The 24691-nt window shown below is 34.7% G+C and overlaps 1 protein-coding gene across 1 annotated transcript in view; it reads right to left on the bottom strand.

Moving 5' to 3' along the window:
* MLLT10 (myeloid/lymphoid or mixed-lineage leukemia (trithorax homolog, Drosophila); translocated to, 10) overlaps nucleotides 1-24691 on the bottom strand; it is a gene marked incomplete at both ends in the record, with an annotated part of 99405 nt that overhangs the window by 70033 nt on the left and 4681 nt on the right. Inside the window, 4 exons of the mRNA XM_010079055.1 lie at nucleotides 5381-5476; nucleotides 7451-7544; nucleotides 10039-10142; nucleotides 16185-16294. Of these exons, the coding sequence (XP_010077357.1) occupies nucleotides 5381-5476; nucleotides 7451-7544; nucleotides 10039-10142; nucleotides 16185-16294 (404 nt within the window). The remainder of the gene's footprint in view (nucleotides 1-5380; nucleotides 5477-7450; nucleotides 7545-10038; nucleotides 10143-16184; nucleotides 16295-24691) is intronic.

Here is a 24691-nt window from a genome sequence, read left to right on the forward strand (position 1 = left end):
AAGAGCGTCACAGTTTTGACCCTGGATGGTAGCCAAAATAGAACCACCACTCACTCACCCTCCCAGGCATGGGGGAGAAAATTAAAGGGAAAAGAGACTCGTGGATTGATATAAGAACAATTTAATAACTAAACTACAATAACATTGAGAAAAATAATAGATGATAATAATAATATTAACATATAAATATAATAATAACAGTATATGGAAATGCACAAATGAGTGATACCCAGTGACACTGCTCATGACCTGGTGACCAAGGCTCAGCCTGTTCCCAGCCAATGATCCCAGAGCAGGGAGAGTCCTGAAAATGCAGCTCCCGAACAAAGATAAGAGCCCAGGTGTCCGAGAGACTGAGACGAGCCTGAGAGAGGGGTGACCCGGAGGGAGACAACCCAGAGCAAGAAGGACCAACTTCTGAACAAACCCTTATCTATACACTGGGCATGACATGCATGATATGGAATAGACTACTGGCCAGTTTGGGTCTCAATCCTAAACCTCAGTTTGAATCCTAGGCTAGTAACTGGGGCTATGCTCCCTCCCAGCTCCTCCTGTACCTGCAGACACTGGCACAGCAGAGAAGCTGAAAAGTCCTTGACTGTCCTGGCAGCAACTATAAACAGCATTATGTTATCAGCTTTCTTCTTAGCACAAATCAAAAACATAGCCTCACACTAGGTACTATGAAGAAAGTTAACTCTGTCTCAGCTGAAACCAGGACGAAGAGATACGCTAAAAAAGAAAAAAATTACACTCCTACAAAGTCAGTAAAGAACAGGTGCCGAGAAACAGAAATACTATTTGTTGGCACCAACAGTGAGAGGCTGTAACATGAAGTCACACCTTTTTGAACACCAGGGAACACACCCAAAAACTCAGTCTTAGGAAACAGGAATCAGGTTCTGCAGCTCATAGACAGATATTAAAGACCACATATACACTGAGCTACATATGATATATACTTACTGACCAGTTTTTAGAGGGATTTCAGAGGCATTCTTCTTTCCCGCTGACTGGTTAGAATTTGGAAGTCAACACGGATAAGCATCACCATTAGCATCCATACCACACAATTCTCATTTGAATAAATTTATCTACCATTACTTTGAAGCAATTTCAAAGTGGTTGTAAAACACTTTCCTTCTAGCTATCTTTAGCATTCTTACAATTTTGCTTCATACATCAGGAACAGTTGAGACTACTGAACAGTCAAATCTTTTAAACTGATCAACAAAAACTTAAAGAATTAACAAAAATGCAGTGGGATACTGCATTACTGAGATGAGTCTGGAGTTTTTTTTCCCTAAAAAGTGACACAAAAACCCTAATGCTCAAATAACATCATTAAGTTTATGAAATGAGGCAATTAACACAGGGATGCCATAATTAGAACTGCCTTTGCAACAGTCCGCTTTATAGAGTACTATAAATTGACTCTTCAAGACTAAATCAGAATATTATTTTTTTGAAAGAGAAAAAAGGAAACCATTGCTTATACAGATGAATGGTAACCCAAAGAACTACAATCTATTCTTATTTTTGCCACAGAATCTTACGTGATGCATAGCAGGTCAATTTTAGCTTTTCAGTCACTCATTCAGGGAGTGAGGAATACATAAATGAACACCTGATCTTAGTGTTTAGGGGACTTGATTTGTAACAGCCCAAACAGAGCATTAAAATATCTTTAAAAGCATCAAGAGCCTTTCTCCCAAATGAAAGTCATAGCCCTGACATACGAAAGTACGCTCCTTCACAACATATTGGAAAAGTCTGGGCAGTTCAGGACACAGTTCACAAACCAACACAGAGCCTATGGAAACTTACAATGAGTAGAGGTGTGTTTTAAATTTTGCCTTCCCATAGGCCTAACAACCAAACTCATGGCTACAGTGGAACACACTCAATGTCACACACTGCCTCAAACTCTACTCAGATGTTCAAGTTTCTCCTCTCAAAATCAGAGAAGGTGTAACATTCTTTAAGAACAAGACAGGCAGCAAGAAGATGTCCATTATTAATTCCCTTTAGCCAGTAGCTCAGTGTTTAAAACACTTGTCCTGGGCTCCTGCATTTTAGGTTCTCCTCAGACCAACACCCTCCAGCTTCTGTGCTAGTGCCCTGGGGCTCCTCGTCACTATTTTATTCCTTTTGCCTCTTCAGTTACCACTACTTACACATTTGCAGACTTCAGTTACAAGCCCATTTTTGTTTATTTTGCATATGAGCCATTATAGCTAAGAGTTTCAAATGTCCCCTTCCTGCTCAGCCCAGACCAAAGCACTTCCAGTAGAAAAGGAATTTGTGCAACTCAGCTGCTATATATTACTTACTTACTATCTAGTAAATTCACATTTTTCATTAGTCATAAACATGTAATGCTAGCACGCTTGCCTAATTTTCACAGAAGTGGCATGAAACACTTCCTTTACACAAAGGTCAATCCAAGACAATTCAGTTTCTTCTTTAGTCCCTTCCAAAGATAAAGCTGCCAGGAAAGCAAGGTATTCTTCCATAGCCTCATGGTGGCCTAAGCTTTTTCCCAAAAAAGCTTGAGGTAAACACCTGGTCCCTGAAAAAACTGATATTATAACAGGACGTCAAGCAACATACTACCAACCCTATTAGGAGGCACCCAGCCTCATCTCTAATCATTTCTAAATAGCATCTCTGCCATACAAACTAACTGTACTTAGTGCAGCAGTAATCAGAATATAACTAAGCTATTTATTCTGCACCTTCAAATTCCTCAGTTAAATTAAATCATACCAAAGGTTTGTTTCTGGGTTTTTTAATATTATTATACCCTTATCCATTTGCTATTGATTTTGAATGCACAGTGCCCAGAAGATACTAAATACATATTATGAAGGAAAACACATGCTTTCAACTCAGTGTCTGTTTACAAAAATGAGAGCTACCCATAACAACATTTTCAGACCAACCTCTTCTTATTGTAGAATAATACTTTATATGCAAATAGATAGCTTTTGAGGTCTTAACAATAAAAAGGGTTCCAATCCTCAACTCACATGGCTTCTGCTTGACCAAAGGAAAAGCTTTAAGGATGCCTGAAGATCAGATCATCAAAATTTCCAAAGAACAAAGAGGAAAGATAGAGTAGAAACTAGAGTGCCCTTACTGAGAGGGGAGGGGGCGAGACACGACTGTATTTGGGAAGAGACATATGCATACTTACTGTAATACAACAATGATTTAGATTCCAAACAGACTTACAGAAGAGGAAACCTTAAAGAGGTCACCCTAAAAAATTACCCTCCTCCTCAAGATACACTGTATATTTGATATATTGTATCAAATAATATATCACATGCTGAAGGTAATCAGATTTAGCAAGAGAATGAGCCTCCACACCACATACGGGTTCATTAACTGAAGATTAGTGTTCTGCAAAGCATGGGTCATTTTTTAACTATAGAATACATAAGATTTAAAACACCAAACAAAAAATCTGTAGCCACAAGAAGTTAGGCGATTAACAGCTTTAGGAAACTGCAACTTTTTTCACCACTTAATGGTTTTAACTAGAATAATGTTTTGTTATTACATAACATATAAAGCAAATTAAACTTGATAAGTGAACACACTATAACATGATATGAGAACCTGTGAATGTCAACAGATCAGTGCTTCAAACTGCATTGCTTCACTTGGTATTACAGATTGTGAGATCACCTCAATTATCATGTTTCAGTTCATAAAAGGTAGGAAAAAAAACTTTAATATCCTATTTCTTGCAAACTTCAAGCCACAGAAAAAGGCCACGACTTGCAAAGGTAAGCCACAACATTAACTCTTTCTGGAAGATGCACATCAAAACACTTCCAGAGCAGGAGAAGCTGAGCAGTTAGCAGAAAAAATAGCTGATACATTGGCTGAACATGCTCTGTTAGAAAGTCCAAGTATTCCCTGAAGATTTTATAGATATTACGACCTGAAGCGGCATAGTATCTCCATAGTCACTTTAAAAAAAAAAACTACCCACAACACACCAAACCAAAAAACAACAGCTTTTTCGCACTGCTCAGACAAAACCGAAATTTAGCCACACGCTCACACCTCAAAGTTTCTTCAAATTCAATATTTTGTCCATGTGAGTAAACATCCATGCATGTATTTTGACAAAACATGACCTGAAATATGATAGCACTGAAAAACTAAGCAACCTAAGAAAAAAATATGGCACCTATTGGTAAGGTTTTACCTTGCAGGTCATTCTATAGTCTGTAACTCAATATTGGTTTTTTCTAGCAATATGTTACTAAGAAAAAAAGATGTGCCCAAACCCCCTACTTTTGTTATTTTATTCATAAATTTAGATTTAGATGTACAAACACATCACAATGCACTCTCTTTTCTGCATTACCAGATGAAGACAGAACTATTCACCTACACGCATATAAAGACTACAGAAGATTATACAAGAACAATGGAGATCAACATCTACCTAAAGTGGAAGTGAGCTTAAAAACCCAATCAAGTACTAGGGAGACTAAGGGTCTGAAGAACTACATTTGTTATTCAGTTTCCTGTCACTATAAATATAGCTCCTTCATACAATACACATTTGTTCAATACATTCTTTGATTTTGATTTTGAGCAACGCAAAGTTAAGTCTACCCAAACCCACAGAAAATTCTGTTAAGTTAGTTGTACAGCATGCGTGCAGGTGAACAGTTTTGCATGTATTCTTAGGGGGCTACAAAAACAACCAAAGCAAATTTGCATTACTGTGTCGCTGAGCTGCCAACCTGTGTTGAATTCAGATGACAAATTTCCCACAGACTATTAATCTAGCAGTAATAAAAATGTAAAGTAATCATCATTATAAATTTAAAATTCTTTTTAAAAATATGTAAAGTTGAATTGTTAAAATAATACACCAATGATAGAAATTAGCAGTCAGTTATGTTCTTTGTACCCTCACAGGAAGAGTCCCAGGTAAATGACAAGGTATTTTGCCATCACAGTGGGCTTTACCACCAGTACCAGTCAGATGTGTCAAAAAGAGATGTCAATTCTTTGATGAGGAGAAAAAGATAACAGGTTGAAACACTAAAAATTAGATGCACCTGTTTATCAGCACACTTGCTAAAATATCTAGCCCTGTTTTAATTTCCCACAGAGTCACAAAGGCTACACAAAAAAAATTCCAACAGAAAACTAAGGCAAGGGAAGCTTCATGGAAGCTTCCTCATTGGACCCCAGTACCTCTAGTTTATCACCTGTCTTATTTATTATTCAGTGCTTCAGGAACAAGATTTCCTTCATGCTTTTCCAGCAAAAATTAAATTTATCAGAAAGTGATACTATTAAGCAGATATGCCAAATAATTAGCAACGACAAATCCACTTACTTTTTTCTCCTTCTCATGATGTTTATCCTGAGAGTGAGAGGAAGAATCACTTAAACTTTGATCATATGACCTATTAGATCCCCGTTTGCTCTTTTTCTAAAAAGAGAAAACATATTTATGGATAGAGAAAAGGAATCATTTGAATAAATAAAAAGTATAAAGCATTTCAACTGATAAGATGTCTTACTGAAGAAAAAAAAACTTTCAGTTACTGGAAAACTGACAAATTACTAACACTAATAAAACTAACAAGACTACCCAACATATACCAGGAAAAGAGCCTATCCTTATATCAACTTTTACACCTCCCATGAATTTGCAAGATATGCTTTCCAAAAAGAAAAGAGACACACCACTTTTTAAAGTTTTAAAAATTTTAATAGTTTTCAAGTTTTCATAACATAAAACAGAAAAGATATTGCTCAAATGAGTACCACATGAAGCCACAGTGCCAACACTGCCACATGCTTGAAAGGCATTGTGAGGTGGCTGCTTTATAGCTTCATGATTAATTATTCAAGTGACATATCTGCAGTATTTTCCTCAAAATTGTTTAGAAAACAGGATATGACATGCTATGGTCATGTATGCATCTACAAGCAGCAGACATTGCCTGTATTTCTGTAATGTCTGAGAGCCTAGTCTGGGACTGCAAATACTTTACGCTAGGCCAGTGTTCAAAATATTTGTTACTTTATCATAACTGAGGTAGCACTATAAAGACACTTCAGGTCAGTGCTTTGCCAACCAAAGTTTCCAGTGGTATAGTAGATACACACCACCCACCATGTTCAGTAGTAAATACTAAACACCTCTATTTAGCAGGCATCAACAGTCACGACAATCCTAAAGAAACACTAAACACATCATCTTGCCAGTCTTTACTGTTCTTACCACTATAGTTTAGTAATGGAAAGCTAACTAGTTAAATGTCAAATATGGAGTTATGTCTTTATCCTTGAACTTGCTTTTTAAATAAACATACATGTTCTCAATCATAGCAGCACTGAAACATTCAAACTGAATGCATAATAGTAAGAGCTTGCCTTCACTGCTAAGTAACAGATCATTCTTGTTCTTTTTGCATACTTAGCTCAAGATAATTTAAAAAAAAATAGCTTAGTAAGGGCCTAGAAAGCCCTGACTCATCTTCACTATGAAGTAAACTCATCAGTATTCACAAGAACACAGAGCTAATGTCACCAATCTTTTCTAGAAAGCTAAAATGGTTCATTAGCCCTGCATTTGTACCTCATTGCAACCTATTCAAAAGTCACCCAAGTATTCACCTTTTTTAGCAGTGAGAACAAGGAATCAGCAAGTTTAACTATACTTACAGCACCATCTGAAGTCTATACATTTTAGTTCAATATTCATAAATAACATTTTTTTAAACATCAGTTAAAGCCTTCAAGTCCACACGCTCACACACATACATAGACACAGGTATCTGGAACTGTCAAACTGATAATGAGTGACAGGAAAGACTCCAGAGGTCTGACCTAGTGAAATAACTGAGAAATTTAGAAGGTTTTTGTTTGCTTGTTTGTTTTTTAAAAATCAAGCCACAATTCACTTCCTTGAGGCTGTGTTTCAGAGAACTTATAGGTAGGGAGTATCCACTGGCTACACAGTGAGAAATAGAACAAAAGGAAAAACACTTAAAAACAAAAGTAACAGAAGCAGAAAGAAATGGAGGACTTCTTTATTCTCAAATACACAGGGTAACAAGTAATATTTTCTAGATTATTCCAAATGAACTGAATTCCTAGAAGCCAACTAATCAAATAGCTAAAGAAAACATTACAGGAACTAAAAAAAAAAAAATAAAAAAAATCACTAAATGTGCATGCTATTTCTGGCAGAGGGGAAAAACCCACACATCTAGAAAGTAACCATTTCTAAAAAGAATTTCAGCTAGTCTTTCTATAACTGTGATTAAAACATTGTTTTAATGAAATACTATCTACTTTCTGAGCTACACGAAAACATTATTTCTAGTGTTAATAACAATTCAGAGTGGAAAAAAAAGTCAGCAACATTTATTTATAGAATTTAACAAATACATACCAGTTTACTAAAATGGTATTTACAGTAGCCACAGTATTGGACGTTATCTGCACCATTGCCTTCTTCTTCACAAAGAAGTCCTGCAAACTGTGCACTAAAAATAAACCAAACAACATTCAAGAAAAGCAATTTTACATCAAGTTGTACCACAATATCACAGTTGATAAGGTACAGATACTCATATCTGCATTTAATAGAAAAGATTTCCATTCATGTGACTTCTCATGGCATGTGAGCACATAATCAGTCTTTGTAGCCCAGTGGAAAACATGTATGGTTTCTACTGCGGCCTGATGCCTTTTCCATAGTCTTTAAGACACTCACACAAGCTTATAGCTTGAAAATCTATATTTATTAGGCAGCTACTCCCACAAATAAATAAACTAAGCAATCTAAAATGATTTTTATCTCAAATTCAAGCCAAAAATTATCTAAGAACAGTAAAAACAGTTTTTAACAAAACCATACTGCACATCCAAAGAAGAAAATTTTCTAAAGTCGCATACATCCTTCCCTGCTTTGCCAAGAAAATTACTTTTATTTCTTAATAGAACTTCAATGACATAATAAATCAAACCATATTTATTGGTTTAAAAGACTGTGTCAGGTTAATTTCTTTTAAAAATAAATTTTCTTTTTAAAAAAGTTTCCTAACCCAGGATGATTATTACTATATTCTACTACATTTTTTCAAATCAAATTTGTTTTTCCCCATTGGTCATGTTGATTTATTTTCTTAATCAAAACCAACTTAGACATTGAGAAACCAAACATTCAGCTTCATTTTCCATATCATTTTCATTAGCATAATAATGTCATGTTACAGTCAAAATTATGCAGAGTATTTAAATGTAAGAACAATACATAAGGTGGTTTATTTTCATTGCTTTTTAAAATCACTGTCCCCTCGTTAATACATTGTTCTTGGGTAATCCAGAAATACTGCTTCCTAAATACGTGTACACCTACAGAAGATGCCAACTACAGAAAACATTTAACAGGATCTTTTTAAGTGAAGATTTATCATTCTAAGCTTGCCATACCAAAACAGATGGACTCAAGCTCATTCTTCCTTACAGATTAGTTTTGTTAATTCAAAATTTATAGACCTCACATGGATCTCTGCCTTCTGTAGTTTTCACATTTTTCTTTCATTTTTTAAATATTACAGAAGCTTCTCAATATCCTCAGTCACAGTACTCTCTGGCTAGATACCATTTTATAGTACATATGTGGGGTTTTTAAAACAAACAAATTCTAAAAATTGTCAAGACAAATATTTTAATTTTGAACCTAATTCTCATAGTCTTTATGGCAATCACTGAAAACAGGGTTTTGGAAGAAAGAAGAAAGACGAAAAGGACTCTCGTATGCATCTAACTCTTTAAAAGAAAACAGACCTTTTCATCCAAACACTTGGACGTACATATTTTTTCACATCTGTAAGTAACCTCTTTACATGGTATGCACACTTTGAGGAACACAATCCATTTTCACCATAAAAAGAAACTTGACATTGATCACATACAAAGAAAAATTAGATGCTTATGAAGGAGTAAAACCTGACAGATAGTCAAGTGATTAAAAGAAACAAAAAAATACGGTAGCCAAGAGATCAGCACCTAAACTACAGAATTATATCCTTTAAGATCTGCACAAGGCATTCAACGCATCACTTGATTACACTGAAGAAAATACATTGAAGTAGTTTAACTGTGTGCATAAATACCATTTCCCTGACTGAGCTGGTCACGAAGAAGCATACTGGGACACTCACAAATAGATAAGTAAATCCACAGATTATGTAGCAGTCGGTGTAAATCTGCTATCTATATACTGTGAAATAGCTTCAGCTGAATTTGAAAACACAAATAATGCCTGTAAATTTTGGGGTGGAGCTCCTTTTGCCCCCTTTTACCTGTTAACATGTGGTTTAATGTAATTATCCAGCCTCTTTTAGAAGTCCATAAACTGAGACAAGAATCTCCTGAATGGAAGCAAACCTAAATATCTTAAAGTGGAAAGAATCAAACGGTGGACACAGCTGTTTTTTCTCCAACAGCTATACATGAAACCTAAACTAATAGTTCAGGATAGATATGTATCATCTAGATAAAACCAGTGAGGTAAATTATGCCCAAATATTTGGAAATCTGTACCAGAAGGCATGAGTCTAGTGTATTTTTATGTATAGCTCAGTAATTTTTCCCACTAATTTATCAAAAACATAAAATCAGTTACCAGGTAAACAAACAATGTCTTCATATTCTCATATCCTATAAAATACAACCTAAGAAAAATAATGTAACACAAAAAAAAAAAAACAACTAAACCTTATTCACAGGAACACACAGCATTTAATACAACCCAAGGGAGTATTATCAGACAGCTTTTGCAGCTCACAGCAATGTCTATGCTGCCACTGCTATATTGTTAGTAAACTCTATCATAATAAAGTTAGATATTTCTACACAAACCACTTTACTATATTTCTTTACTCAGAAATATACTACAGAGTTTATTCGTTACACTGTGTTCATTGATTCCTTTTGGAACATCAGAGATGTTAAATAATAAAATATACTTACCATGTTACATGAAAAGCTTGTCGACATCCATGTTTATTACACGTCATACAAGCACCAGTGGCTGCTTTACTTTCTCTGCCTTGTTCATCACAAATATAGCATGTCTGTCGAAAAGAAAATACTTAACATGATACGAAGCATGCAAATAAATTCTGTGTTACTCACAGGAGATTCTAGGGTGAGAACGACTACATTTTGCAGCTAAGCTTACATAAGAACTTCTTTATAAAAGTCTAATTATGTCTATACTACTATTCAACTAACCAAACAGTTAAACAGCCAAAGCTTAATAGCATTAGGCTTCCAGATTTTCCTTGCTTTCAAGTTTGTGTTTATGTCCTTTTAGGTTGCAATCATTTTCACATTCATTTAAGGTCACCTATATTGGTAGCATTCAGAAACATCAAATAAGACTGAACACCTAATGGTACAAGATACCACACAGTATACATGCATACCTCTACAAAATCACATATAGAAAACCTGCAAACTTAATTTCATTTGTACATTTAGCGTAAAGAATTTTCAGAGGTCTTCAATATTCACATTATGCTCAGTTGCCTTTAATTAAATACTGTGTTTAACAGAACTCTGCTTTAATTTCAGTATGACTTGGACAGGCCCATAAATATCTTAGAAACTAATCAAGCAAGAACCTTCTGTAAACAAAGCTTAAATTAGTACATTAAACCCATTTCAACCTCAAAAACAAGTTAAAATTAAAACAACTGGTCTAGTACCTGAAAATATTTTTCAGAGTGTTTCTTTCAATTAATTTGTTTTACTAGGATACTGTGGCAATTTGTAATATTTTCAAAAAACATTATCAGTAAAATGGAAAAAAAAAAAAGACATGCACAAACATGGATACAAGCTGTATGGAAGCTCACTATTATACCAGACATCACTACAATCTTTCATCAGCATTTCAGGAAGAAACATTAGCCAAACTAAATCTCTCTCCATCCTAATAACCAAAATACCATCTAGAGAAATTCTATCAGATCACATTCATGTATAAAATTTAACAATTTAAGAACAGATTCTTAATGAAAGTATCCTCCAGAATTGGGTAGTCAAGTGTCTGTAATGAGAGAGAACCTTACTGAGACAACAAACATCAATGACATACTGCTACCTCTGTCGAAATCCCATTACAAGATCTTATATGAGAAAGGAGAAACTTTTTTTTCTCCAAAAAAAAAACTGCCTACATGTAAACTGTAACTGACTTATTGCAACTGTATCACAACCTCCCTTCAGCGAGGCAGAGAATAAGTAGAATAATAAATATAAAGAACATCAGTCACGGGTAGTAGAAAATACAGTTTAAGAAAAATGGACAAAGACAGCACTGAAATAAAAACGATATAATGCAAAACCAGTATTACTCAGAAAGACATGAAAACGAGTGAAATTCTGAGATCAGAACAGCTTTTTACAGAGGTATTTAGAACAAAATTTAACATGAGATGTCAGCTAACTAAAGCATTTTTGTTAACATGCAACGCTCTACGGTAGGCAAGTCATTCTTGTACAGTTTCCCCAAGACTTTTAAAAAGCATTAAACCCAATAGCTAATATATCCTGAAATCATACCCTATATCCTAACATTTGAAGGATCAGAAAAGGGATAATCCTATTTAATTCTTTGCCTTGCTCCCTTTGTACATCAAGGTAGTGCATACAGATAACTCAGTCGTTTGACAGGGTCTGAGACAGGCTGCTTTTTAGCTTTCCATGCGATGACCTGACACATTTAGTTTTTAGGAACAAACAAGGTCATGATCTATCAACCTCATCTGAATAACTACATTAAGTCTAAGTAACCTCAAGAGTAAGGTACCTCTACAAATAGTTAACAGACTGCATACAACTGAAGCTCCAGTTACTGTTCTTTTTTTTCCAGAGTTTTGCCTTAAGATCTGTAACTTTTTTCCTCACTGAAGCTCAGAAAGAAAAGCAATAAAATCATTCCATTTAGTAAGGGTGTAGGCACAGTTTTTCAACACTACATACTACGCTTATGGTCTGTATTTCAGGACCCCCTAAATCAATTTAAATGACTGAAAAACTATAACAAACGACCAGCTACATTACATACAAGTTTAAACACAACATGGTGGACTGCCTACTCATTTTAACAAGCTCAACGAATGTCTATCCTTCCTACAACAGCCACGAGAAGTATAAAACCTGTTTCCTAATCTTCCACGTGAAATGGGGCCAAAGAAGGTTCATCTTCCCATTCCAACATGGATGGTTGGAATGGGAAGATGAGCTCTCTAAAGCTGAGCTCCTCATACTTCTACCTTCTCTTAGACACACAAACAATTCCAGAAGCCTGAGAACCTTCATCTTGCTTTCACAAAGCAGAAAACCAAAGACTTTCATGCATTTGCAAATCCATGCAGTTGCTACACCTCTTCTAAGACCTCTGGAATATGAAAATGTAAAACTCTGTGTCCTACCACCTAGGACAGTGGTGCTCTTCAGAGCTCTTAAAGGATCAGAGTACTTAGACTTCTCCCAAACACACTGGAAAATAAGCAAAAAATTACACAAAGCTTTTGACTCAGCAAGGAAATTTCACTCAAAATACACAACAAATATCTTAGTTTTTTTAATTGCAAAATAAGGGCAGCTTTGCAAAATGTGTATGTTTCTGTCAGCATTTTTCCTTCAAAGATTCAAAACACAAATCTTCTTTGCAAAAGCGAAGACAGAAGGGAAGATGAGGCAAAAAAAACCTTATAAAACAAAAAGTAATTTGAGCAATAGTTTACTCATTCCCTGCTTACAGAATCAAACGTAAGAGTTCTACAGAAATTTCTCATTGCTGCAGCAAGTACTGAAATAAAAGTCTAACAGCTGCCTTTACTACCAGGCAGATCAGGAAACTCCAGACACACCCATTTTTTAATCGGCTCTTATAAGAGATTCCTTAACACAGTACTTATAATCAATTACCACATACTTTCAAATGAACCTGAAAGAGACAAATGAAGCTCACATAAAATAAATATATATTATCCATTCACAACCATCCAAGGAGTAACAAACACCTACTAAATAGCAGAGAAACTACTAGTTCATCTCTTTTAGGAAGTGACTCTGTAAGAAGAGCTTTCCTGTTAGTTAGTCCACTAATCAAGTCATTCAGTGGATTCATTCTGTAATGTGATCATTTTTATCCCAGAAGCAGGTAAGCTTCAAGGAAGGAGCAGCCAAATGTCTTCATGTTGATAAGCCTTATGCTTTGGTGTCTGCTGTGGTTCTTGCATTTAGCACTACCTTTGTAATATTGCATGTTTCAGTGTCCAACAAAGAAACAAGTGCACAGAAAAAACTGTGCAAATTAAGTACTATCTCCTGGCAAAAGTCCAATGATGTTTGTCTTTATTTTAAAGACTATAGTATAAATTCTCCCTTATGGTAATTCTCATTGGCCTATATTTTCCCCCAATTCCATACATTAGCATTCCATATGTATCCAGCCGCACACACAGAATTATTTTGGTCTTCACAAGAAATAAAATCTTTCTTAAAACCATCCTATTCCAACCTGAGTTGACAGACAGAATAAAATTACCACTAAGCCTCTCTAAAAAGAGAAACAACTGTAGTCATTTTTTTCTTAACTACATGTTTATATTTGTTCACAACATGCAACAAATGTTTTGAGAACTGTTTGTTGTATCTACTTCTCAAAAAAAACCAGATTTTCTTTCCCATTTCATCCCAAATTGATGAAGTCAAGAGTTAAATGCTTTACAAAGTTTCTGATCTAAAAAAAAAATAAAATAATTTAAATAAACATAATTTATATTGAATATCAAGGGGGGTGGGAGGTGAAATTATTGCAGGCTACCTGGAAAAGGAATTAGTAGTTGTATTTGTTTTGGGGGTATTGCTCAAAACTAGCCCATTTGGGAACGGGTGATAGTTTAGCCACAGCAGTACCAAACTCAGCACTGGCTACACATTTATCAAAAAATTTGGGAAGAGTTCCCTATTAGTGATTGCCTCTTAAATCCTTCTTAAATCCTGTGCTGTTACAACTAGACTGCTGTTGGCAGTGAAGTTAGATTGGTTTCAGGAGGTTTGCTGCAGCAACCACTCTACAAGCACTTCTTGAATTCCCCTGAAATCCACAACCACTAACTCCCTGAACCAAATAGAGAGCAAAAGCCAAGTTCTCTAAAAAGAGAGGACAAGGGAAAAAAAAAAATTAAAAAAATTTGCAGGCTAGAAGTCTGACCCCAAACCTTGAAATTTCTCATATCATTCTCACTATACTTTACAATATACTGTAGTGGCCTGTATGAAAGTAGTTTTAGGCTGACTGTTAACATGGAAAACAGGCACAAATCAGAACACCCACCAAAAATGCAGAAAACAGAGCTAGACAACATCAGGAACTTTATCCACGTGATCTGTATAGCCCTAGTAATTACCAATCAAGAAAAAATAATCATGGTAACTACAGGCCAATAAAATGCAAATAGGAATTTTAGCAGTAAAAAACAACTACAACTCACATATTTGGAAGCAAAACTGTCCAAGAAAGAAGCAAATACAGTTGTAACAAAAAGGTATTTAAGACTAAAGACATAGATCAAAATGGACTTTGTGAACAAGAAATGTTAAAAGATGCAGAGTACATTTTTTTAAGTTACAAGGATTTACTCATCCAATATCAATTACCATCAGTGGAAATGGTGCAAGATAAAACCAAATCCAAAATGTTCTACAAAATTTTTCAAGTACACGAGGGAAGAACCATTACCAATAAAAACATTATGACTACTACTCAAGGACAAATGAGAAAACAGATGTGCTGTTGGCCCAGAATTGAGGAGAGAGAGAAAATAAACTCATCTGCCACAGCAAATCTGTACTGCTTTGTGTCCAAACACAAAAGTTTTATTAGTTCTGCACTTAATCTCATTGTTGCATGTTCTTGCCAATGCAGAAGGAAGCCAACAGTGAGAAGCTCAGGTAGTACATAGTAAGAAAGCACGAGAAGAACCTAGAGTTTGACTCCTGGCTTTTCAGTAAAAAAAATGGGCAATACATACTGACATTAATTGTGAGAATGTGAAACAGACAAGGAAAATACCAAAGTATGAAAAAAAGAAAAAAGGATAGGAGAACTGGGGGTGGGTGGAGGCATATAAATCAGAGATGTAATCTTGAGGGGGGTCACAGAGACAACATAAAGAGGACTCATTTCCTTGTAGGAAGAGTACCAGAGGTGATATGTCTTTTTTTTTCCCCTCTTTCTTTTAGAACACAGGCTATTCCTCTTTTACCCCAGCATCCACAAACCATCATAAAATAAAGTAAAAGAAAGAAACTGGAGGTAAAAAGAACAACGCAAGAAAAATACGTAATAAAAGTATTCAGAAATTCAGATAGTTTGGTGCTTACAGAAGGGAGAATATAAAAATACAAAGAAGAAGGTAGTTAAGTCTAGTGGTGAAGAGGTAGCACAAGTTAAACAAGTAGAAAAATATAATTATCAATATAGAACATTAATAAGTTACTTTTACACTGCCTTGCTTTTTTTTTTTTTTGTAAATAAGCTCTCACCAATCTTTATAAAACATTCCTTCACGCTGACCCTTATTTAGGAGCAGTTCTTCCACAAGTAAACAATCCCACTAAAGTGAATACTGTTTATAAAGGCAAAAGTCAGCAAGCTTTTGCCTTAATATATTAGCATAGCTTTTCTTCCTGCAAGAAACGTTTATGAACATCATAACAATACAGCAGTAGGACTTAGTAGTAATTAATAATAACATTTCAAATAAGCCGCAATCATTATTTTAACCTATGGGAAATACTTCACATTCCTTTCAAAATAAACCATTATTAAAAGATCACGATATTTTTAATTAGCAAAACAGACCCTAATCTGTAAAAGAATAATGAGATATGGTAGATAACCTTACAGCTTAATTTAATAGCTTTCTTAATTCTTGAATCTATCATAAAGCCATAGCAGAAAACATACAGCATTATTCCATACATTTATTAACTTTATGTCAAGTGTATTCTAAGCAGTATAGTTTTAGATTATTAAAGCTCACAAGTTTTTAAAGAAATGCATTAGATATAGATAAAATGACACATAATTATACCTTATTATAACGATCATGAGGAACAGACTGCAACACGATAGGTTCCATTGTAGAAACATTTGCAAACTGCACCTCGGGAATGTACAGAGCACAAACCACATGAGCCCAACCTACAAAAAGTTATAATTGTATTTAATTTTAACATTTTCTAGAAGCTTAAAGGACATTTCAATTATAGCACAAAGAGTCTTTTAAAACACTTTTTTCCATGGACTATTTTAACTGTTTAGAATATTATAGACATAAGTTATTTAATTTTGTTCACATTTCATTTTATATTATCCAAAATTTAGATAAGCTGCAATACATTTCTAAGTTTATTCAGTGGAGAATTTATACAAATAACACTCCATGAAATCCAAATACTAATGATTTAGACAAACAGTGACACACAAATGGAAAAGCAGGTTATTTCTTTACATTTCTTGGATTAACGTAGTCATTGCATAAAAGCTATGTAAAAGGGAAATATCATCTAAACAAACTAGTATTTATGCAAGCATCACCATCATATATGGTTTCTGTGTATACTTTTTATTTAAATAAAGTAATTCTAATTTGACTAGACTCCTGTATTCTTTCTATAGAAAGAAATGTCAACACAGACACATCCCCTCTTTCCAATCTCTTTTCGTTCTTTAAAGGTGTGTCCAAGTCATTTTTTCATAGGAATATCAACTCCCGTATCAAGTCCTGTTCTAACTCATTAACCTGGGGTCATCAATAAATGCTTAGTTACTTACCATATTGTGCGTTAACAACATTTCAAGAAGTAAACATTCCCAACTGTCTGACATTTGGTTGGATGGATGGGGGGGAATGGGAAACAGCAATTCAGAAAGAAACCTATTAATTTTAGGTCTTTTTTCAATACTTAAGATCCTTAGAGTTGTAGGTTTGTTTCAGTAGAGGACAGTTTGCTATAACTGTAAATTTAGCAGAAGTTGCTATATAGCTAATTCAAAATATTAACATACTAATACTATTAATAGAATTACAAGAGTAATCACTCCCCTCATCTGAGAGTGAATTTGGTGTGGCTAGTTATTTAGCATTAATTCTGTTCTTCCAAGACAAAAACTAAAGTCTTTCATCACAACACCTTCAGTACACCTTAAAAATAATTGTGCTTTCCTCCTACCCAGGCTTACTCGTATGCAAATATTAAGGACATAAAATTACAGATTTACATAATTAGATAATCTAGCAGATTATTAGATTAGGTAAAGTAAATTATCATTGTGCAAATGCATCCTATAATGGAAGGAAAAAAAACACACACAAAAAAAACCACCCCACACAAAAACCAAACCACACCACACTGCCTCACTGCAGTCTTTTTTGTTTTCATCTTGGATTTTCTCTTTGAAACTACTCTGCTGAATCTAAGGCTTCTTAATTTCTTTACCCAAATGTACTTTGACTCTTAAACTGAGCTAAACATAAAATTGTACTTACTTAAAAGCAGTACTGTTGAGACTCTGGAATGGTATTTAGTATCTGGATTTTCATACATGCCTCTTATTCTTTTTTTAAAGCACAGATCTTTTCTAGCTGCTTCCAACAAATTTGCGTCCCCTCCTCATTTACTGAATTGGTAGTTGTAGTTTATATAGAAAGTGAAAAGCACACACACAACTCTTATACTCAATGGTCAGCATAACACGTATCATTCTAGTATTTCATCTGCAACTAAATACAGTGTCTGTGCTACTTCATCACTTTATTCGCAAATGGTTTGTAGAATTATTCCACAAAGATAAAGCATAAGAGTAATAAAAGAGTAGAAAAAAGAAAGTATAAACTGACAACTTGAGCTACTTTTAAAAACAGTTCCAACAGACCATTTTAAAATCATCATTAACAAACAGACTGAGAAAAGCCTATAAAAATCAGTCTTTTTTTATTCTCTCCTCTACTTGAAATACCTGCAAGCAACAAGTGTTTATAAGGCCTTTTCTCAGACTTGCAAACTGCCCTAAGCCAGTTATCTTACTAAGGACAGATAAATGAACATCAACACAGTGTTAATGGTGAATATTTATTTTAAATCTCCTCTCAAAAAATTAACTCAAATAGAAACACTATTCCTCTAACAAAGTCATTAAACCAGTAGAAAAGTGACACTGACATTTTGAGAAAACCCTTGTTCAGTTAGTAACTCAGACGCAAAAGCTTTTACTTCAAACATAATTACGCCTGTACTCCAGTTACACTCACGTATAATGAAAAATTACTATGTAAATATAAAAAATTTACAAGAGACATTAAAAAAAATAACACTTATTAAGCCAAGTGAAATTTAGGTTAAGAGTTTTCACTACGAGAAACCAGTTCCAGAAGTAACTGAACAAATACTCCATCACTATAAAAAAAAAATAAACAATACAGCCAGAAACCTACAAGCTTAATATATTCTGATTTCCAAAATACAGAGTGCACATCCAGGATAGCTGTGGGCAATAGCACACTTTCATATGTCATTATAACAAAACCAGTATCTATACAGCACTAATACATTTTTTGAACAAGGTATCAGTAAGTTCACAGGGAACTGAGGATGAGGGTTCTTATCTATTGGTTTCCATCTGGTACCTTTGGATCTCAGATGATCTGACCTTGCTGAAAAATTACAACCTGTCCAATAACAATTTAACCATAGGGGAGGTTGCAGAACCCTTAGGTTACCAGCCTCAAACACCTACATCTTTAAAAGAAGCCTGACTCCAGCACCACCTCCCACTAGGACTCAGAGACTCCATACACAACTGCTTAAACATTCTTTTGTCCAAAGTTTCACCAGTGAAGAAATACAGAATTGCCAAAAAGCAACACCCAGCTCACCAGCTCACCTGGAAGAACCGAAAAGAGACAGAAGTTCAGCAGCAATCAATGAAGAAAGAATAAGGAATGCACTTTTCTGTAACAAGGGTGGTTAAGAACTTGTTGCCTAAAGGTGCTGTGGAATCTCTATCATTGGAGAACTCAAGAAGGTCTGTAGACTCCTTCACAAAACTTGTCAACTTAAGGGAGGTCACAAAGATTCAGTTTTCCCATATAAGGACCAGATAATGGCAGAGCAAAACCGAAAAAGGAAGCAAACAACCATTGTCTTATTTCTAAGCATCAAAGGACTAGTCACTTTCACTACAAAGAGTAAGCATGGAAGTAAGGACATCTACAGCCAAACAAAACAAGTGTGATAACTCTCCTCTATCTCACTGATGGAAGAATTAACTACTAGCATAGTAGCTCATAAAGCATACTTTAAATGTTTTCCACAACTGAGAGGGCTCTTGACTATACAGCACACTGAGAAAAAAATGCCTCCCCCATCCTCTGCTGACACTTCCTTCTCTTTTAGACAATGACTTTCAGGCAGAGCACAGAGCTCAGAATCCCAACAGAAAACGGTACCTATTGCCATGTTCAGAGTTGAGCACTGTTCCTCAATGGATGACAACTGCCTACTTTGTCTGCAGGTATAGAAAAACAACCTAAAGAGACACCCATGCAAACTGTACATATAGCTGATAAGAGAAGCAAGCATTTGTAAGGAGTTATGATATTTAAGACATTAAAATACACATTTTTCATTGACTCCATCTAAGCCATAACAATTGCTCGTAGACTTCCTATTCAAATCACTGGCTACATTATTCTTGGGCAACTATCAACTTCATCAGCAACTATACATCTTTTTTCTCCCTCCTCCCCCAAAAACATTATTAAACACAGTCCTTTCGAGCCTTCCAAATGTTTAAGTGTGAAGAATACTGCTGTATACCCATGATTTGGAGTTTGAAAGAAAACTCCAGTAGCACTGTTCTACATATTTAATAACATTTAAAACATTCTCCCTAGTTCCTGTTGGAACTGAAATTAATTTATCACCATTCCTCTTCACCCAAAATACTGCACAGAAAAAACAACAGGATACTCTGTTTTCTTAATTGTTACCCAAACTTAGCCAGGAACTCATGCCATTTTTCAGATCACTTTTGTTCCCAATGAGTTTTTTTAAAAACTCATCTGTATAAACCACGTCCTTTACTATTTAAATCAATTATAAGCTTCCACTCACTTTCGTTGTGCATGGTTTGCATCCAAACAACTGGCCACAGATTTATTACTCACTTATTTTAATTTTACTTATAAAATTTACAGTAATTACTAACAAACTCTTGCCACTGAATTGCTTAAACTCAGTTTACTTTTGCTTTCATCTCCCTTGCAGGACAGCTTTAAGTGGCGCACAAAAGCTTTTGCAAATGCCAGTAATACCATCTTGCAAAATGTTCTTAAAATTTTCCCTATCATCAGAATTTTCTTTTCTTTTTTCTTATTTGACTTACTATTTCTTAGTCTTTGAGAAGGTGGCCATTTTACATATGTGCTTTCTCAATAATAATGTTTTTACTAGATGAGAACGCCTAGCTTGCTTATTTGAAAAGAAATTTAGGTTTTACCTTAAAAACAAGAAACTAAGAAATGTATTATAAGGATTCAAATCAGCCATTGAGTTTGTTTGTTTCTGTGCATTCCTATCAGAACTGCTTTCTCTGAAACCGCTGCAAAAAAATACAGCAGGTTACCATGGGCTGGCAGATTCACTGCCTCTTTTGCTTTAAACTACCCAATATTCTACAACAACCAATGCCTCCATGCAGAAATTGTCAAATGTCATCAGTTTTTGGTCATTACTTACTAGAAACAACTTACTGGTGACAGACAAATTAAAATTAAAAATATTTACTTCAACTGTGCTTTCAAGTCCAATAACTTTGGGAAATGTTGCTCACCTTTCAAAAAAAAAAAAAAAAAAAAAAACAACCCTCTGTGCTTTCTAAGATAACATCACACAAGTATAGCTAAGACACTTGCCTTTGTAGACACATCTTAGGAAACAACTTCAACCAACATTAAAACAACATCAAAACTACATATAAATCAACTCCAAGATCTACTTTGATAACAATAATGAAAAGCTTTCTCCAATATCAGAAATTAGAAACTCATGCTGCAAAGCCTTCAAAGTTTAAATATATCTTATGAAACTTCCAGCTTTTCAGTTGAGTCCTTTTTTATTTACCCCAGAAAGACACACTACTGAGTTTTGCTCGGTTTTATGTCATGTTCTGGTTTAATTACCAGCACAGAATCTATCCAAATTTTACCAATCTTCTGCTGAGATTTTTATTTCAGGTCCCTAACTATTTTTTACTCAGTTAACACGTTACAGCACATACTTAGCAGGTATAATCTGACTATTCATTATTAATTAACATTCAGAGCAACAAATCTCAGGCTCCAGAACCCTAACCAAAAATAAAAAGTTGATCTGTTATCCCAGAGCAGAGAACAATACTTTTAAAAATTTCACCATCAGCAAACAAAAGACTGTTGCCAACAAAGAACTCTATAAATAGAAGCAAACTCCAACAAAGTAATCTAAAATTAACAAAGAAAATCTAGGAAGATAAATAATATATAGTACATTATCCATCCATGTAATTTTTTGCCTTTAGAACTACTGTTTAAGTGTTCAAAACTTGATTCACAAGCATTTTCACCATAAATAAATTCATAGTGCCTTTAAATCATATTCCAGTGCAAATTCTGAAGTCTTGCTTTTATAATCTTTTACTTCATAATAAAATAGCAGCAACAGACTTACAATCCATCCTACCATCCAAATCAAGAGAAGCCCACCTACAGCTTGTGAACTGATGGAGTAGGCACTACACTAGCGCCATGTCCCACATCAACGTTGATACTGTGCTGCAAAGCAGTAACAGGCTGTAAAGGCTGGAATCATCACTTCACACCTAGATCCAGCTACAGTACCAGTGTGGTCCCACAAGAGAGCTCTGGGATGTCATTAACATCTCCTAATCGCGCACTAAATTGCAGAGTAAAATTTGTTAACACGTTCTGTGTAAGTTTCTAAAGAGTCTATTACATCTCACTAAGGAAATTTTACTTTAGCTGTAACTACAGCTCAGTCCTAAACTCAGTGAACGTATTCTTCTAGCATGGAAAAACCTTTCTTTGTTGAAATGTTTGTTTCTTATTAGGGTTGCTCTGGGTGGTAATTTAAGGACACACCTTGATCCATTTCAACTGTGGCCTGTCATGAAAAGGTTAATTTCTCACCTTACTCTCCACTTTAGTATAAGCTTGTCATGTAGCAGGGTAAATAAAATTGTATTCATCTGATTACTAAACTTGAAGGAAAACAAAAGTTTACTTTCCAGTAAGATCAGTAAATAAGATGATGTAATCCATATTGAGGTCATGAAAGTACCATACACAAAACCAGCAGTGAAGAAACACCCAGCCACAGGAAAACCACAGTCCACTCCTTTCAGCAGAGTCCTAGATAGTCCCAGCTGTCCTAGATAACATGAAATTGCATCCTCAGTTTCCACAACTATCAGATTTGCTGACTGACCCCAAGACTCAGCTCTACTCCTCTTTGAAAGGTGAATCCGGCAAAGACGTACTTATATTGTTACTATTTGCTGGGGGGTAAGATTTTAGACCTTTAGTTAAGTGTCTCCTCATTAAGGCATTCTGTACTCTTTTGTTTTGACCCTGATCTTCCTTTCCTGTAAAGACAACAAAAACTTGCAGAAGAGAACTCTGTCAGCTTAAGTTACTGTCTTTTCCTCACTCTAGTAAACACAGTTTTAGAGTGTCCTGTAGTTAATACAGTACTATTCACTACACTGTCTGATCCACTCTTTTCAAAGTTAGGCAACAAGGTGCTCACACTAACCGCTAGGGATCTCATCACTGTGGTTGGTAGTTAACCTTTATCATTGGTATGTAGAATGAAGAGACAATTTCTGTTAAAAACATTAATAGTACTACTACAGAATTTCACCGAACTCTCCATTTAACAAAATTTGTTCCTAAACTAAGGAACTGGTACACAGGAAAAATTCACTTTGGAACATCATTCAGTAGCACAACATATAGTTCATTTTTGAAACACCTACAGATTACATTTCAGTGGTCCACTGAGTAAGCTAATAGCTTTAGTAATTTTATCTGGCATGCTATGGCATTAATGAGTCTCTTCCCCCGCCCTCAATAAATATTTTTATATAACAAAAGGAAGAAATGTCATAAATATTTATCTAAAGCTCTAAAAATCTTTTTCCTAGTTATACATTATGATTACTAGGAATATAAAGAATAACAATACAATATAAATTATTTGATTATATGTATATTTATTTTAGTAAAATATTTTAAATTGTTTATAAATTTTACTGTCTTCACAGTAAAAAAATACACACACAAACTCCTGCAAATCTGCATGAAAGGACCAGAACACTTGCAGGTAAGCACTTCTTGAAAAATGCATAGATATGACATTACACCATCCACATTCTCAAACATTAATACCAAGAAAACTCATCAGAATAGTAAACCTGACTGTGAGAGTCGCTTACTCTAATAATAACAATAGCAACACAAACACATAGCATATGATGTTTTTATAGACTTGGGAGATCCCAACACTAACCCAGGAGATGGGAAGAGGGCCCAGATGATGACATAAAACCACGGCGTTGTTAGCTGGCCTTTTCCCAAGCAGCTGCATGAAAGAAGTCTTGGTGAAAAGTCACACAAAGAATGCTGTTACACAGCATTCCTGATCACCATCCAGTGGAATCAGATTTCAAAGTAACAACTTGTGGAGCAAAATCAAGCCTTTTAGGCTTACAGAAAAATTGCGGACAAAGACTACTGTAAGAAAACTATTTAAACAGAAGATGCACAATACTAGATATAACTGAACAATTTGTTTAAAAACCAGACTGCATACTCAGTATTATGAGAAGATAAAAGAATTGGGATTCAAAAAACTATGATCAGTTCAAATGGTCAAGATTTTATTTCCTCCTGAGTGTCAAAACCCAAAAGGAAATTACTGCAACAGTTAAGGAAACATTACTGAATTTAAAAGACCCAGAACTGTCAAACAGCCTACAGTTTTCAAGTATCTTCAAACAAATGCTCACTTGTTGCTTTTCTGTTTTTCAAAAAAAAGTGCTTATATTTTGTCCAACTACTAACCCACATACAGAGTATAAAGCTGAAGAAAAGTTAATCTCTCTTTCAATAGCCTTCTTACACATAAGACAGCAAATCAATATGCAATTCATATACATCAGTTTTTCTCATTTTAAAAAATTTTTATATTCAATCATGTTTAAAACCACAGTGGTGCCCCTAAATGAACATGAATACCAAACGTAGCAAGGAATTATGTCAATAAATACATTCAAAGACAAAAGTTCCTTCTTCAACTCAATCTTACTTTTCTACTTTTAGTATATATTAAAAAAATAAATAAAAAAAACAATAACCTAACAGACTTTATAGAACAGCAGTCTCCAAACACTGAAAAAGTCCTAATGTTTATTAAAAACAAATTCCACAAAGTTCACATATAGTGAAGACTACTTTTTATTCACAAAACTTCACCATAG

Source organism: Pterocles gutturalis, unplaced genomic scaffold (genome assembly GCF_000699245.1).
Source record: "Pterocles gutturalis isolate BGI_N339 unplaced genomic scaffold, ASM69924v1 scaffold7566, whole genome shotgun sequence".
In the NCBI taxonomy this organism is placed as follows: Eukaryota; Metazoa; Chordata; class Aves; order Pterocliformes; family Pteroclidae; genus Pterocles; species Pterocles gutturalis.